General features: G+C 48.3%; 2 protein-coding genes across 2 annotated transcripts in view; one reads left to right on the top strand and one right to left on the bottom strand.

Moving 5' to 3' along the window:
• Positions 1 to 412: 412 nt before the first annotated feature.
• traf3ip2l (TRAF3 interacting protein 2-like) lies at positions 413 to 5,933 on the top strand. The gene is made up of 11 exons (XM_084444891.1): positions 413 to 608; positions 1,460 to 1,525; positions 1,733 to 1,827; positions 2,195 to 2,874; positions 3,120 to 3,162; positions 3,277 to 3,341; positions 3,981 to 4,078; positions 4,294 to 4,362; positions 4,673 to 4,789; positions 4,979 to 5,053; positions 5,498 to 5,933. The coding sequence occupies exons 3-11, from the start codon at positions 1,784 to 1,786 to the stop codon at positions 5,642 to 5,644; spliced, it is 1,338 nt and encodes a 445-aa protein (XP_084301017.1). The 5' UTR covers positions 413 to 608; positions 1,460 to 1,525; positions 1,733 to 1,783; the 3' UTR covers positions 5,645 to 5,933.
• A 4,571-nt stretch (positions 5,934 to 10,504) lies between these two features.
• wwc3 (WWC family member 3) overlaps positions 10,505 to 16,636 on the bottom strand; it is a gene marked incomplete at its 5' end in the record, with an annotated part of 30,246 nt that continues 24,114 nt past the window's right edge. Inside the window, 13 exons of the mRNA XM_084444446.1 lie at positions 10,505 to 10,621; positions 10,904 to 11,031; positions 11,153 to 11,383; positions 11,546 to 11,638; positions 11,869 to 12,033; positions 12,339 to 12,486; positions 13,087 to 13,187; positions 14,152 to 14,310; positions 14,716 to 14,911; positions 15,022 to 15,108; positions 15,230 to 15,310; positions 15,496 to 15,616; positions 15,807 to 16,456. Of these exons, the coding sequence (XP_084300572.1) occupies positions 10,555 to 10,621; positions 10,904 to 11,031; positions 11,153 to 11,383; positions 11,546 to 11,638; positions 11,869 to 12,033; positions 12,339 to 12,486; positions 13,087 to 13,187; positions 14,152 to 14,310; positions 14,716 to 14,911; positions 15,022 to 15,108; positions 15,230 to 15,310; positions 15,496 to 15,616; positions 15,807 to 16,456 (2,227 nt within the window). The 3' untranslated portion in view covers positions 10,505 to 10,554. The remainder of the gene's footprint in view (positions 10,622 to 10,903; positions 11,032 to 11,152; positions 11,384 to 11,545; positions 11,639 to 11,868; positions 12,034 to 12,338; positions 12,487 to 13,086; positions 13,188 to 14,151; positions 14,311 to 14,715; positions 14,912 to 15,021; positions 15,109 to 15,229; positions 15,311 to 15,495; positions 15,617 to 15,806; positions 16,457 to 16,636) is intronic.

The following is a 16,636-nucleotide window of genomic DNA, read 5'->3' on the forward strand; positions in this document are numbered from 1 at the left end:
GATCCAAACAACTTTACAGGCGACACTGGACGTCCTAGGGTCTTCAGCTACACACCTGCCGGATGTTCATACATCAGCCCGTTTTTGAGATAATCGTGCCCCCGAGAGAGACAGAGACGCGGTTTGTGGAATTAGAGACGTCAGGTTCACTGTGCACTTGTTGAATTTGTAATGCACTTGGTTAGGATATTCTACACATGAAAAGTTGAAGATGTTAAAGGCCAAATTTTAATTCAGCTAGTCAGTCTGTCATTGTGACTAGAGGTTTTGTAAGGGGGTGGAGCCCTATTGGTGACGCCGCGTGGGACAAAAGTAGCATCCAGTTTAGTAGGCTACAGGAAATAGGCCTATCTGGACTAAGAACACACTTCGGGTCCTCGGTATATCAAATCTGATTGGCATGAATGATAAATTATAGCCTATATCTATTTTTTTGTGAAATAGCTTACATGGAAATCTGCGGTTTGGTTTTGGAAATGTTACCACTGATAGCTAAAGGAGGCCACAGGTGAATGTAACCTATTAATGCCGAAGTGAGGACGTTTCATCAGCCAATACTTTCGGAATGAAAACGGAATATTATCGGAATTGTAGCATAACTCAATGAGGTCAGTACAAATTAGCCTGTCTTTAGAGCTTTCTTATCTTCTTATTTTAATGTATTATCTGTGCTGCTATGAAACATTATTTATCCCGATTCATGCTTACATGAGTCAGGTGTGGGGATATTGGTTATTTAGATATGTGCGCATATAGGCTAGATAGGCTACAAAATACTATAACGTCTTGTCATTGCTTGTGAACCGTTTATAACACGCGTGTTCCCCATACACTAAGTGAACGTAGTGCGTGTTAAAGTGAAGACGAGCGGAACTTAGCTCGACACGGCAGGTTTTCTGTGATTCTTATCTTTGAGGCGGTTTGTCCGCGAGCTTTTTTAGCTCTTTTTCTGCAATTTGGGCGCGTGCGTGCAGACAACCACGGAGCGCACTGTACTGGAAACGACGACTTCGCATGTTTCTCTGAGTTTATCTGGGTCAAAAGACAGCGGAAAGTGCTAACGCGAATATGTTCCGACCACACTTAAGTTATCAACCTACTTCATCTTGTAAAGAACATGAAAACACTTAATTAGATGTTGTGTTATGATGTTTGTTAGTAGGTAATGAGCTGGACAATTATCCATGACCATGATCATGATGTTTGATTGACGTTCGACACATAGCCTACCAGACCTGTTGATAAAATGGAAATTATACAGTGCTTTATAGCCAAAACGTCGAGTTCGTTTGGAGGCTGCTTTGGGCGAATGCTTATTATTCATAAATAATGTGTTCTTTTAAAAACAGAACATAGCCTACTTTAAAAAACTGAACAAGCAGAGAACCACTGTTCCATATAACTTAGTCTGAACTATGTTCTTAACTGCGGTGTGGATGTCTGTGGTTTTGTTTTCCAGCGCTGAGAATATTGTTTCCACTAATGTCTAACATCATTTCCTGATACCCGCGGCTCCAACCCCAAGGTACTAGAGAAATGAAAGGATGGGTGGCTCGTAAATTGACTGCCACATATTTTGAAAAGTCCCCTTGAGCAATGTGGGTGGCTCCTTTTTCTCATCCTATCACAGCAGAAAGTTGGTGTATAAGGGGGGCTTTGAAACAGTCTGCACAGCACTGTCAAATTCTGTGTGCGTGTATACTGTGTTTAGTTTTTGTGTTGTTTTATGCAGGCATGTGTGTGTGTCTCAGACTTGACACATGGATCTCAGAATGCAGGTATAATGATGCTGCCCACTCAGCACTACGCCGCCTCAGCAACAAACAGGTAGAGTCCCGCCTCTAGAAACACACCACTAGTCACTCCCCCTCTGTCCAACACAGTTGTCCCACTCTACCTTTGGCTTTTAAAAACACTTGCTCAATATGATTGGATGGGAAAATGTTGATTTGTATGTTACCTCAACTGATGTTCGCTCAACCACAGCTGATAGTCATAGATATATCATAGTCATAGTCTGATAGGCAAAGATAAAAGTAGAGCACAGTTTCATGTTTACTGGAGTGGAATTTTACATCGAGACCAGCGCGACAGACACATCTACGATGGTCTTCTCCAGTGTTTTAATCTTGAGCGTGCAAGACAAGTATCTCACCCAGGTGACTCACTCAGTCCCCAAAACACTCCCTCACAGTCATAGCAGCCAGCTGGTCAGCTGCACCTGGACGGCCCCCAACACCCCAGAGGAGGACGACGAGACCATGAGTAAGGACGGCGTCCCCGAGGACGCCCCTAGCCCCCGCCCGCACGACCACAGCCCCCCCGCTTGCTGTGCCAGCTTCAACGGTGACTCTTTATTCTGCCCAAGAGACATGATGGGAGGCAGAGACGCACATCAACGGCACATCGGTAATCCTCCCCGACCGGTGCCAAGCTTCAACCTGTACCAGCCTCCTCTGGGCCTGCCCGCAGGGTATAGCCAGCCGACGCCGTTCCCCACGGGGGTGGACGGCCCCTGGCTCCACCCCAGCTTTGCCAGCGGCTGGACCAGGCCGGGCTACTCCGGCAGCCAGTCATGCTGCCCGGGCCCCTCCGGCGACTACCACAGCTACCCTGGCGAGAGCCGTTACTGCACCAGCAAGTCCACGTCCCTCTCGGGCAGGTACAGCCCCAGCATCGGCAGCCTGGAGCAGCCCGGATCCCTCCACTCCAACCCGCTGTCCGCAGACATGCACCACCACACCCTGCTGCCGTACTACTGCTCGCCCCAGGGGGCGGCCTGCTTCACACACTGCCCCGCTGACGTCTTCAAGATGAGGCCTGCGCCTCACCAGAGTCCCAGGCCTGGATATCGGCCTCCTTACGGGCCTTTGTGTGAGTTCTAATGTTCTGTTGCTTCACTCACAGTATTATATAAAAGCCTTCATAACCGCAGGCATATCTGCCTACATAATGGCAGGTATATATCCGACTGGAATATGACAGTACTATGGATTCATGCCAAATAATTCATATTGAATAAATCCCTATAAAACAATCATCAACTTTTATTCATTTGCCAAGGACATTTTTCAGTAGACTAGACTATCGTGCAATAACAGTCAAATTTTGTCTTCCAGGTCCAGATAATTGCAGACCTCCAGTTGAAGCCCACATGCATAGGTGAGTTTCTAATGGTAGGCAACTTCTGTCACCATGAGTCCAGGCCGATAAAGAAAAGTGTTGAATGTATAGAGGTTTCCCACTGCGATTAAACAAGACACTATTTTCTCACAGTGCCCACTTCAGTCCAGCGAAGCCGAAAGCCCCGCCCGGCAGCGCAGCTCTCTCTCTGGAGCAACGTGAGTAGGACAAGTGGAGCAGGAGCAGGCTAGCGCCAGGAGTAGGACGAGTGGAGCAGGAGCAGGCTAGCGCCAGGAGTAGGACGAGTGGAGCAGGAGCAGGCTAGCGCCAGGAGTAGGACGAGTGGAGCAGGAGCAGGCTAGCGCCAGGAGTAGGACGAGTGGAGCAGGAGCAGGCTAGCACCAGGAGGGGTCATGGGGAGAGTCTCACAGACGATGGCAGAGGTGCATAAAGATGGCTGTGTCCTGATTTCTTCTTCTTCGTCTTCTTCTTCTTCTTCTGTACTTTTTAGAGGAAGGCTCTGTTTCACATACAGTAGTATGCGTAGTGCATTGTGGTACGGGTAGAGCATCTGAGTGACGTCAAAGTAGTACCACACCATCTTTATGCACCTCTGCCATTGACAATTGTTTGAGCCCCTTATGATTGTGAGAGGCCTGTTTAGTGAGTCAGGAACCTTGAACAACCTTGAACGTCATAAAACAAGTTGATACAGTATATAATAATCGCACGAAATGGCACACTGTCTTGTCTAAAACTACCTTACTGAACTTTAAGTAAAAATTTAAACAATTAAACAACTTTTGCATTCATGTTTAATTCTTTTGTTGTCTTGATGCTTCTGTGCATCACCACAGGGAGGGTCTTTGTGACTTACGAAGCAGACAACGAAAAGCACGTCAATGATGTCATCAACTTCGTGGGACTGCTGCGACACAATGGCTTTGACACGCATGTAAGCAGCCTTGTTTTTCTGCAGGAAAAAATCACTAGCCGTTGTGTTGATGTATTTTTACACCACAAATGTGTGTGGAGTTGTGATGTTGTAAAGATCTCTGGTCTTGACAGAATAATGACCATGCTTTGTTGTTTAGCTCCCATGACTTTACTGGGCTCTCAGGGCAGCTGAAGAATTGCCTCACCGATATTCTATTCATTGTTTTTTTGCAGATCGACATGTTCGAGCAGCAGTTCAGGAGCATAAGCAAGATAGACTTCATGGAGAGGTATCTCAGTGAGGTAAAGACAGTCTTATTACCTTAACAAAGGTTTACTGCTTAACATTCCTCCCAGTGCAACCTTTTATGTGATCCCGCAGTCAACCCGGGGGCCGATACTCAAGTAAGCAAACGTAATTATTTTGAATTATTATCCGGCTCAGAATCTTCTAGTCCCCTGGGCTTCTCACGCAAAGGTTATACCAGGTGCTACAACCTGTGCTATCTCTTCTGTGCTATCTCTTCTGTGCTAACTCTTCTGTGCCACCTCATCTGCGCGTGCACCAGAAGGACTGAACTGAACCGTGTTACCGGCATTGTCCCTCTGACAGAAGGAGTACCTGATCATCATTATTATCAGCCCCAAATACTACGAGACGGTGACGGCGTCTCCCGTCTGCCTGGAGAATGACGAGAGGACCCTCACCACAGTCTACATCCACAAGCAGGTCAGCCCTCTCACTGTCCTCTCCTACTCTCCATAGAGAAACAACAACTATGTTTTTATCCACAGTCGTCTGTTTACTTATGATTAAACGCACGGACAGCACTGTGTTTATAGAGATTAAGTAATTATTGATTATATTTATTTCAACTTGGGATGTCTGTTGTACTCCTGCTGTTTTCTGTTGATGCAGCTGCAGAATGAATTCATTCAGAACGGCAGCAAGAACTTTCGATTCATCCCGATTTTGTTTCCTGGTGCCAAGAAGGTAAGCCTCACACAAACATTTTCTCAAAGCTGATACAATATTTGTTTAAGCCTCACATGTTTGGCTGCCTCATAATGAAAGAGAGGGAGAGAGATAGAGAGATAGAAGGAGAGATAGAAGGAGAGAAGGGGAAACAGGATAGTGCTGTGCTGTCAGTCAACAGAAGGTTGTCAGGTTTATGTGCTCTGTTCAATTTCCTGTACACACTCTACCAACGACACACCGCACACCTGTGTGTGTACACAGTATAATGGAAACCACATACCTCACTTGTTAGGCCTCCATGTTGTTCTGCATTCTGTGTCAACGCGTATGAAATCTTGTCAGCATATGAAGGTTTGACATGAAACCATGATAAGGTAAAAACCTGAGCCCTCCTAGCGCATAAGACTCTTTTGGAGGCAGAGGGGGGGACTGCTAGCTCACTGCTCTTTGTTTGGGCAGTGCCATGTCCCAGCCTGGCTCCAGAACACCCACGTGTATGGCTGGCCTCGGGACCGCGACGACATCCTCCGGCGCCTGATGAGGGTAGAGAAGTACAACCCTCCTCCTATCGGGGACCTGCCCACCATCATCTCCATCCCCATCTAGACGCCTCCTGGCTGGGGGAGGGACGAGGGGAGTGTGGGGATTGACAACATGGACCGGAGCCTCTAGAGCCTGGGCTGATCACACTGAAGCGGCAGAAAGCGTGAGGTGCCCGTGCTTGGCTCCGGCCCAAGTCAAGCACCGATTTATTGCTGACGTGGAACAATGATGACCTGCTTTTATCACTGGAAATGAAAGGTAACTTGTAACTGTAGAGGTTTGTTGTCTTCAATTGACCAGTGCAAATTGTCCGTGGGACCGTCGTGGTTGTTCTGTATTGATCTTTCTATCTATCTATCTATCCATCTATCCATCCATCTATCTATCTATCGAACCGAAATAAACAGACCCATAACTGAAGAAAGTCTTACAACTCCATTTCAACAGTGTTAAACAACCATGACTGTAGATAAGATTTAGCTTCAAGATTCATGCCAGTTCGAAATGCACTTGCCCCCATTAAGGTATGCCGTCGCACCCCCATCCTTCCTTCCCCAGAATGTGAGACCTTCTCAGAGATCTTGAATCGGTAACCCTGGACTACTACGTACTTTATTCACACACATTCACTTGTGGAAAAATAGACCAGACACCGAAATGTTGGAAAACCAACAAGCTCCCTCATGTGGTTCAAAAGACTATGAAAGAAATTCAGCAAATTTATTTGGCGACCCAAATAAAATCTCCTGTGACCCACATATCAGTCGCGACCCAGTCTTTGGGAAACACCGCTCTAGAATCTGATTGGTGATTGGAAACAAACAGTTTTCTTTTAATAGTATTCTCAGAACACCTTGTGTTTTAGTGCACAATATTTGAAAGGCCTTCATTCTGAAATTCCACCGTGAATCAGTCCGTAAGTTTGAAAGGCTGAATGTTGAACTGATTATATTTTAAAGGCCTTCATTTTTTATATTCCGACAACCAGAACGGGCCCACAGGCACTTAATATCGTTGTGGAGGTTTGAAGGGAACTGATTGGAAACCGTTCACAAGGTTATAATTGTCTGCTGCACCCTTCTTTCTGTCACAGTGTTCACTAAAGAGTAGTTTCAAGTGTCAGGGAAACTGTTGTACTCCCAGTCTGCACTGAAGAATGTTTGTAGATCCAGTTAGCGTGGATGCAGGGGGAGAGGAAGAGAAAGAAACCATGCTCTTCAAAGGCTCCGCAGAGCGTGCTGCCTGATGAAGGAGAGAGAGAGGGAGAGAGAGGGAGGGAGAGAGAGGTAGAGAAGGAGAAACCGAGCACATCAAAGGCACCACTTTCAGTGAAGGCGGAGTGCACTAAGCCGTGTACCATTTGATCTCACACGTTTAATGAAGAAATTGGACCGTGGCACTGCATGTGAGCGTATTCCTCCGCACAGAACTACATTTTGGGACAGTGTTGAGGAACGTAGGAATGTATGAAGTTGATTCACACATTGGCCAGCTGTTGAGATCGTCGTGGACACCAGTCATCGCCACCAGTCATCGCCACCAGTTGTTCATTTCTGCCATTATAGAGACAATTTGATTTAATAAATAACCTTTATTTACACTCGTTAAGCACTGAGGCTTCCCTCATTTACAGTGTTGACGAGTTAACATGTAGGCTTGTTGACATGTTAGGCCTCAAGCACTTAATGTAAATAGGAAGTGGTAATCCACTGCACTTCAAATTAGGCTGAACATGACTGCACCTTGTGATACATCAATCATTTGGTTCAGAGCCAATATTGTGACAAATTGTACCTCTTTCCTTACAGAGTGTGATTAGTTTTGCCTCTCCGAGTGCTGATGATCACAGACCACTTCTAAACTTGTATGATCATCTGCACTACCGATCTGCAGGTCCCGTTCCTTTATTAAACAAGTCTTTTTTTCTCTAGCCATCATGGGTTGGAAGTGCCAAGGTACATAATTATGCACAGTACAATATTGAACATGAGAGAACAATATTTACAGTTCCCCTATAAAGATTCAGTATGTCATTCTGACTGTCTCCCTGGACTTCATACTCTGCACTGTGTGATACTGTATAGTTAGCCCACACAACACATCAGGAAAAAGCATGTATACAGTAGAATTGGACTTGGAAGGACTAGGAAAGCATGTCTCTTAAAGTTTAAGCACCGGACTATGGTGGTAACATTTAAATAATGATGGTGAAGCTAATAAATAGTTTCCCGGGTGTTTTATAAAGTGATGCACAGGTCTACAGAGGCCATCCGTTATCTAATGTGGATGAACATGGAGAGGCTCAGGCAGGTCCTGGTACTGTCTGTTGACTGACTAAACACATTTATTGACCTTTTGAAAAATGTATCTTGCTTCCAAGATACTATTCATGGGTACCAAATCTAGTCCTAGACCTGCCATCTGTGTGTCCTCCACAGATGTATCAAGTGGTCTAATTGGCTCTAGTGCATAAAATCCTATGCAATCAGACAAATTGACACACCTGTGTAGGGCACAAATATGGCAGGTCTTGGACTACATTTGGTACCCATGAATACCACAGTACCAACTCCATGTGTTTTGTCTTGATATGAAGCACCTGTCCATAATTTTACAGGTAGTGTATGATCATGTCTGAAGCTCTGAAATTCTTTAATTTGAAAGGTAGCTTGTTTTTCACACCTTTGGGTAATTAAAATGACAGGTCATAAATATAACGTCTCAATGTTCTGTGATGACTATCTAGGAACCTGATACTTATGCTGTCGGGTGAATGATCAAAGAAGAACGTTGAGGTCGTTATACCATATAAAAGATTGCTCATGATGTTCATGTTCATTACTCATATCTTTAATCTGGTTCCACATCTACCTGTTTGACCAGCGGGTTATTGTTTCTCCTGGCGTGTGATCATGCCATGTGTCTGTGGCGCCTCAAAAGCCTGCTGCTCTCAATGCTGCAATGGTGATCTCAGGTCGAAGCTCTCAGGAGATGTGAATTCGTTTGGAACAAAACTAATCTACAGTACTGCATGTTCTCTCTTTAAAAAGAATAAAGACATGTTTTACTGTTTTTGTTTTTCTCTGTGCCTTTTGCCTTGTAATGGAAAATGGGAGCACACTGACTGTACATACTTACATTATTCACATTTCCAGAGGAAAATCTGGTTATTTTACCAAATGATTTGCTTCTGTCAGACATCGGTTTGTGATACAGCATGCATGTTTGTGTGGTAGACAGGTGTTCATGTTGAAAGAGCAGGGTTCCCACTAATTTTTACCAATAAAATTCCCAAACCTTTCCATAATTTCTAAACACATTTCCATGTCTATATTTCTGCATTTTAATGAGTAAAGTATCCTACAACTACTATAATTACATGAACTTGAGATGATTGTGGAATTGAAAACATACATGTGGACTACTTGAAGAATAACAAATTTACATGAATGAGCTGAGCTTACAAAATTCATTGCTAGCACCATGATCATCTCGGGTCAATTTCAATGACTTTTCCAGAACATTTAGGAAAATTCCATTACTTTTCCGTGATTTCCATTAGCGTGAGTACCCTGAAAGAGTCAAGCGATTTGTCCGCCTTTGGTCCTACACTGAAGGGCATGAATATCATTGTAATGTACAAGCAGCCTACCCTAAATCAATTACATTTTAATGTGTGACAGTGTAATTACCATAATGATTCAGTTCTGGATGCTGCCACAGTGTGCTGCTCCTTACACAACTGTTCAATCAATCTGGGAAACAGGCAAGCAGAGACCTGGGATTCCATCATCTGTTTGCCTGCAGGGTCTGAGTTAGTGTTTGTGTATGAGAAAGCCTGTTTAGTGTTCTTGTCAGTGTGTGCGTGTACATGGGAATGCGGAATGTGAGCTTTGAGTTACGTGCCTTAGTTAATTGGGGATCTCAGAGAGCATTGTGCCTTGGGCTCTTGCTGTCCACAGGAGCTATGTGACTGACAGTCTCCACAAAGCTCCTTACAGCCCAAGTTCTGACTCCTATTCTCCCTCTGGCCAGGTAGACGCTGAAAAGCCTTGAAGCTGAAAAGTCCAGCAGGTGCTCAACTGAGCCACATTGAATCTATGTTAGGTGCAGTTAGTGAAAACTGTGGACCTAGTGCTCCACCAAACAAGTCTGACTTTGCTGTCATGTTTGATTCTTTTAGAAATGCTCAGTCATTCTTGACTGAAACAGTAAAGCAAGTTAGTTTAATGGTTTTATTTTCACAAAAGAGGTAACACTGCAGATGTTCTTACAGACATCATAAAAAATCTGAATACAGTGTTTCATATATTTATCCATATATTGAAAAGTACATGAAATAATCAATATTAATAATTTTAATATATCAACAAAGACAATGACATCTGTAATAAAAGTGGATTAAAAAGTGACATTTTATGTAAATAACTTTTAAGAATTTAAGGTAACAGAAACAAAATAAGCCAACAGTTCCATTCTACTGTATGTAAAAACACTGAAGTGCTATTTGTTCAAAGCTTTACAGAATACATTAAAAAGCAAGAAGCGTTTTTATTTCCTTCAAGGAAAAGTACTATAAAATAAGTTACAGTACGGTGAGTTTGTCTAAAATGACGTTGTTCCCGTCCTCCAGCCTTTTGTAAGCAAACATCAGAAATAAGTCGTACAAGAATAAAGAGATATCTTGTTTTACCTTATAAAAGAGGCATTTTCCCCAAAAAAGGAAAATAACATGCTGTTGCCAATAATTACGTGTGTGTACGTGTTTTTCTGTTAACTGCGTGTGCATATAAGTATAGCCACACATGAACACCTTTGAAAAACATACTGTAAAGCTTTTGAATCATCAAAATTTGCATAGCTTTGTTTTGTGTTCTGCAAAGTAACTACACTTTGTTCAAATGACTTCATGTGTGAATACAAACCAACGACAAATACTTCATGTTTGATCACAATAATACAGAAGCAAGCTCTCATACGTCATCGGCTGGTAAAGGAGGTATGTTGAACCTTGGTCTTGTGAAAAACGCCATCTTCTCTCTGTCAACACAGAAGAACATTCCAACTGTCAGATATGCTTCAGTGCTCAGTCGACGTCCCGCAACTCAAGGGGGCGGTGAACAAAAGAATTGCAGTTAAATAAATGAAAGATATTTCACTCCTTTTCATTTTAGACGCCAGAATTGTGGTTATTCGGCACTGCAGGGCCGTGTTTATAACAGGTACCAGTGACATGTGGATAATGTGCTGTTGTGGCCCCGTTAGGGAGGAGGTGTGGAGCTTCAGAGCCCCACCCATGTAGGAGTTTGGGACAAAGCCCACCTGAAGGTCTGCACCGGCAGGGGTTCCTTCTGGCTCTGCCCCCTCATCTGCAGAACCTCTTTGGAAGCCTTCCTCAGTCTCCTCTCGGCAGCCTCTTCCTCGCGCTGCTCCTGCTTGCTCTGGCTGGCCTGTGTGGGCAGCCAACACCATAAACACAGGGTAACAGGATATCGCAGGATAACAAGGCTTCTACGTGTGTATGCTTGTGAACGGCTGGCATCAGTTCCCCTTGGCTCCCCTCCTGCCTACCTGTCTCTGGGCCTCCCGGAGCAGGCAGCGGAAGCGCTCGTCCCTCAGGGCCCAGTGCGGCAGCTCGCCGGCCTCCCGGGTCTGGGGGTCCTCCAGGCGCAGCTTCAGCTCCCGCAGGGTGCTCAGCTCCTCGGTCAGCTGCCGCTGGCGCGTCCTGCAGGCCTGGAGGTCCAGCTCCAGGTCCAGAGAGGTGCGCGTCGGCTGCTCCACCAGAGATGACCTGTAGGACTGCTGCTCCACGCACACACACACACACACACATACAATGCATACGCACAATGTGCAGACACACACACACACAGTACACTTTAGCTCTTCTAACTGGTCACTTGTTTCTGTAAAAGTGGTAAAATGCGGCGCGGCTTTAAGCAGTGGGCGTTTATGCGGCTGCACCTGTTTATATCTCAACGTCCTTCTTTCCAACGTGTTTCTGATGAAGGGAGATTTCTTTGGTAGAGTTGAACTGTCACTGTCGCTGCGGTACAACTGAGCAGAGATAAACACCGGGTTACCAACAGATACAGTAAGACACATTTACTGTGCCAACCGTCAAACCAGTTCAACAGCCACTTAATAACACTTATAATTACACTTAACACTTAAAAGAGACTTTAAATGACGCCCCTTAGTAAGATTAAAGATACCAAAAGGTATCATGAAAGTCGTTTTTTGGGGTGTTGACACAGACAGGTGTGTGTGTGTGTGTGTGTACCTACCCTGCAGACGTACTGGCTGCGGGCCCCAGGGGAGAAGGTCTGGGAGCGTACGATAGTGCTGCTGCGCATGAACGGCGAGGTGTGACCCCAGCGCCCGCCCCTCTCCTTGGGCCGGATTCGGACCGGCTCTGGGAACATCCCCTCCGTCATGGTGGCCTTCTCCACCTGCGGCCAAAACGGCAACGCTTGTTTACCGACGCGCCCGACATTGTCGTCGACGCCGTAGCATCGGTACATGTCACAGCGTTTAGATCTCGGTGACTTCTACACACGTGACCGTTTCCCATAAGCACTGTTTTAGCCCAGCTATGGGTGTGTGTGTGGGGGAGGGCGATAGGGTATTTTTACTGAGGAGTCTAATTAACTCGATTAGATTCCATACAGAGGTGTCCCAAGATATGCCTGTATAGAACCATACATACATACGGCAGCAGTCGGACATTAACAGCCCCCGCAGCCTGTGGCGTTACCTTTAGCGTGGGGGGTTTGTTCGCCGGCTGAGCACAGCGCCCCCCGGTGGCGTTGCAGACGCCCTCAGCGCACAGCCCCTCGTGACAGTGTGCTGGGAAGGCTGCACTGTTGCTGCAGCCGCTGTCCACTGACTCGGCCTGCCAGCTCCTGGTAAACACACCAAGTTTACACACCCATATTAAAACAGCAGGTTTACACACCCATATTAAAACAGCAGGTTCATGTAGGCCTGAGTTTGTGATGGACCGACCGTGGTGGGTAAGTATGTTTGCTATGCGTGCCTCTTTTCACACTGTGAAATGAATGTGTCTTTTAATAGCAAGGTGTGTCTGGGAGAGGTATAAGTTCATGGCATTGGAGCAAATTATTTTAGGAGGTAGAGGTGTAAAAGATAAGCATGATCATGGGTGTTTTTATGTAATACCGGGATGCTCATAATGTGTTAACTGCTAGTTTGTGAGGACTGTGATGTGTTTGTGTGTGTGTGAGTGAGTGAGTGAGTGAGTGAGTGAGTGAGTGAGTGAGTGAGTGAGTGATTGAGTGAGTGAGTGAGTGAGTGAGTGTGTGTGTGTGTGTGTATGCATGTGTGTGCATGTATGTGTGTATGTGTGTGTGTATGTATGTATGTGTGTGTGTGTGTGTGTGTGTGTGTGTATGTATGTATGTGTGTGTATGTATATACGTGTGTGTGTGTGTGTGTGTGTGTGTGTGTGTGGTGTCAGAATGTGACAAATGGCATCTCTCTACCGCTCAGAAATGGCCTCCCCTTGCTCCTCCTTCCTGTCCAGACCCCTCTCCCCCTCCTCCAGGTGGGCGGTGGTACGTCCCAGCAGAGCACACACAGGGTCCTGTGAAAACACACAGTCACACACAGGGTCCTGTGAAAACACACAGTCACACACAGGGTCCTGTGAAAACACAGTCACACACAGGGTCCTGTGAAAACACACAGTCACACACAGGGTCCTGTGAAAACACACAGTCACACACAGGGTCCTGTGAAAACACAGTCACACACAGGGTCCTGTGAAAACACACAGTCACACACAGGGTCCTGTGAAAACACACAGTCACACACAGGGTCCTGTGAAAACACACAGTCACACACAAGGTCCTGTGAAAACACAGTCACACACACACATAGACGCTGCGTTCCTTTTGTATCGGAGCTCCGGATTTGGTGCCCAGGAACACGTCACATCCCACTTGAATGTGTTCCAGAAACAAAACACGAAAAACCCTCTTTCGCCCCATCTTTGTCGTTCTAGTCAAGTTAGCCATTGTTAGCCACTGATAGCAATACCAGTTGATAACAATGAACTATGCTATTTTGCGCATACGAACTTTGTAGCAACATTGCCCACTGATCGACGTTGGACAGTATTGTGTGTACGACTGATTTAATGAGACACAAATTATGGACAGGGTCCTGTGACAACACCGAATGAGACACGCCAGGGCGACACACCGCTGCTCCTCCTCTCGGAGACGCACAGAACAGCAGCGGCCCGGCCCAGCTGCCCCCTCCCCTACGGCTGGACCCTCCCCCACAGCTGGACCCTCCCTCACAGCTCGCCGCGTCTACGTGGCTGACGTACAGATCCGGACACATCCTGCCCCCTGCCGACGGAGTAGCCTCAGCCCTCCGGGTGAGAGCTTTTGGAATGTCTCCCGGGGGCACAATAAAGATCTATTATAAAGCCTGAACATCAGTCTGCCGACAAAACGCTCGTGTTCCTCATAAACGTTTGAAGACTGGGTAGTCTTCTCAACATGTGACTACGTATGTGTGTGTGTGTGTTCTGTACCCACCAGGGTCCGGGGGTTCTGGCCCTCAGGCTGCTTGCCAGGGCTGAGGGCGCTCTGCTCCGGCCTCTGCAGGTCCAGTCCGCCCGGCGTCTTCACTCGTAACCAGCGGAATCCCATTTCTGTGCTGCCTGCACACTCCGCCAGACCCACCTGGGCCGTACCCTGTATACACACACACACACACACACACACGCACATAGGCACGCACGCGCACACACACACACACACACACACACACACACACACACACACACACACACGCATTAGCAAGACAACATCCAACATCTACAAGCACATTACAGAGCCGGTGCGAAAGCGTTCCGCGCTTTTGAGGTCAAGAAACGCCTCTCAAACATACCGCTGGCAACTTGAATTGACACAGTTAATCAGCCCAAGTCTGTGACCTCATAAGGCAGGTAGGTACTTCATTAAACCCCGAGGGGAAATTATACTGTTAAACTATACTGTTACAACTGCCACATTCAAAGAGTACATCAAAGAGGATAAAAATAAAAAAATAAAATCCTGATTCCGGGCCAGAGAGACATGGCCGGGCGGCGGACCCACCAGCAGCTCCTCCTGGGCCTGCGGCCCCTGGGCGCAGAGCGAAAGCTGCAGGGCGCACGCCGCCAGCGCGTCGGCCGGCACGGGGATGCGGAAGCCCTCACTGAAGCTCATCTGCGACTGTGGCTCCAGCGCCTTGCAGCAGTAGAAGGCGCAGGCCCGGCCCGCGTCCAGGGGGATCAGGTGCACCTTCACGCACCTGGACGTCGACAGGAAAACCCACGGGTCAGAGACGGGTGCTTCCGCGAGGCGCATTACGGCGTTAGGGCCCTCGTTTGAAATCGGGGCGTTTTTTTTCCTCGCACTTACACTTTATAGCCGTCCCTCACGACTGCTTTGTTCAGATTCTTGAGCTGCAGTAGGTGCAGGAGGAGAGACTGGGAGCTGGCCTCGTACCTGTAACGACCAGGGAGGAGAGAGAGAGAGAGAGAGAGAGAGAGAGAGACCGTTAAGAGGTGAACGGGGAGGGGACAGCCCAACCCTCGCGTCACGTGGTCGGGGTCGACGGCGTACTCACAGCAGCCCCAGCTGGATCAGAGCCGGTTCGCTCACGGAGGTCAGGTCCCTCATGTACAGCATCTCCTCAGACTCCTCCGCTCTGTCAGACAAAACGATACAACAATGAGCCAGCAGGGGGGGGGGAGCCAGGCAACACACAATATTGATGCTGTAGTTCACACCACGCGGCCACTAGGCGGCGCCAGTGCTCCTGAGAAAGAGAGAAAGAGAGAGAGAGAGAGAGAGAGGGGTGTGCGTGTTTCGGGGCCAGAGCTCCTCTCTCACCTCCTCCCCCAGGCCTCGAAGACCCCGCTGTCTGTGGCCAGGGCGTCCTCTGACACGCCTGCCGACACCCTCCTGGCCCTCCGCCCACTCCTGCCGGCGCTGTTGCAGCGCAGGGTCACTCCTACAGGAGACAGGATAACACACCCATTCACACTCAATTAATTTATCCATCCTCTATTTATACGGGGGGCTTTTGAGACCTATGTCCCTTTCTAAACACACTGTGTATTCATACAAGAAGCCAGGCCTGAACCGCGTAGAGGTCGCGTGTCGCTCTGCGGTCGTCCCCGAGGCCGCGCTGTGCTACTTGCCTGCCGAGCTGAAGGGCCCCTGGGGGCCGCTCTCTCTGTGGCCCTTGCTCTCCAGCTGGTAGGCGGCAGCAGGGCCGGCGGGCTCCTCACCACCGCCGGTCTGGGCGGTGTGCGTGTGGGGCGGGCCCTGGGGCGGGGGCTGGGGCTGGAGCTGAGGCTGGGGCTGGGGCTGAGGCTGAGGCTGGGGGTAGGAGTGGGACCGGAGGCCCTCCAGGAGGCCGCGGCCGGCCAGCTCCATGTACTCCTCGGTCATCTGGGTGAGGGGGCAGTCCTGGGGGGCCGAGTGGTAGGGCGTCTCCATGGGGGAGCTGGGGGGCGACAGGGAGGACAGCGAGGAGCGGGAGGAGAGCGAGGCCAAGGACTGCGGGGTGTTGTCGCGGGAGCGCTTAGCCTTGCCCTGGGCCAGCGGGTCGTGGGCGGAGCCTGGGTAGTCTCTGACGGACAGGGCCTCCGGGGGCAGCAGGTAGCGCAGGTGGGGGTCGTGCGGGTCGCCGGGGGGGCCCTCGTGGCGCTCGTACTGCGGCACGCCGTAGATGTCGCTGAAGCTGATGGAGCTGAGGGAGCCGCGGCTGGACGCCAGGGAGCCGCGGCTGGAGGCCAGCGAGCCCCGGCTACTGCTGGACGACACGGTCAAAGAGCTGGCCGACAGGCTGAGCAGAGGTGGGGGGGGGGGGGGGGCAGGGATGAAAGAGAGAAAGACAGAGAGAGGAAAAAGAAAGAAAGTGATTATAAACACGTTTGAGTGTCTCCTGCCACTCAGCGCCAGTGTAGCGTTGGGAGAGGGGGCGCGTTGGGAGAGGGGGGGTGTGTCGGGCCCCCGGTGAGAGGCC

Source organism: Borostomias antarcticus (assembly GCF_949987555.1).
Source record: "Borostomias antarcticus genome assembly, chromosome: 10".
Taxonomy (NCBI): domain Eukaryota; kingdom Metazoa; phylum Chordata; class Actinopteri; order Stomiiformes; family Stomiidae; genus Borostomias; species Borostomias antarcticus.

Coding starts and splice junctions, on each gene's coding strand:
- traf3ip2l (XM_084444891.1), top strand. CDS start 1,784: ATGATGCTGCCCACTCAGCACTACGCCGCCTCAGCAACAAACAG. Junction 3,163..3,276: donor GTTGAAGCCCACATGCATAG/GTGAGTTTCTAA, acceptor ATTTTCTCACAG/TGCCCACTTCAGTCCAGCGA. Junction 4,079..4,293: donor ACAATGGCTTTGACACGCAT/GTAAGCAGCCTT, acceptor GTTTTTTTGCAG/ATCGACATGTTCGAGCAGCA.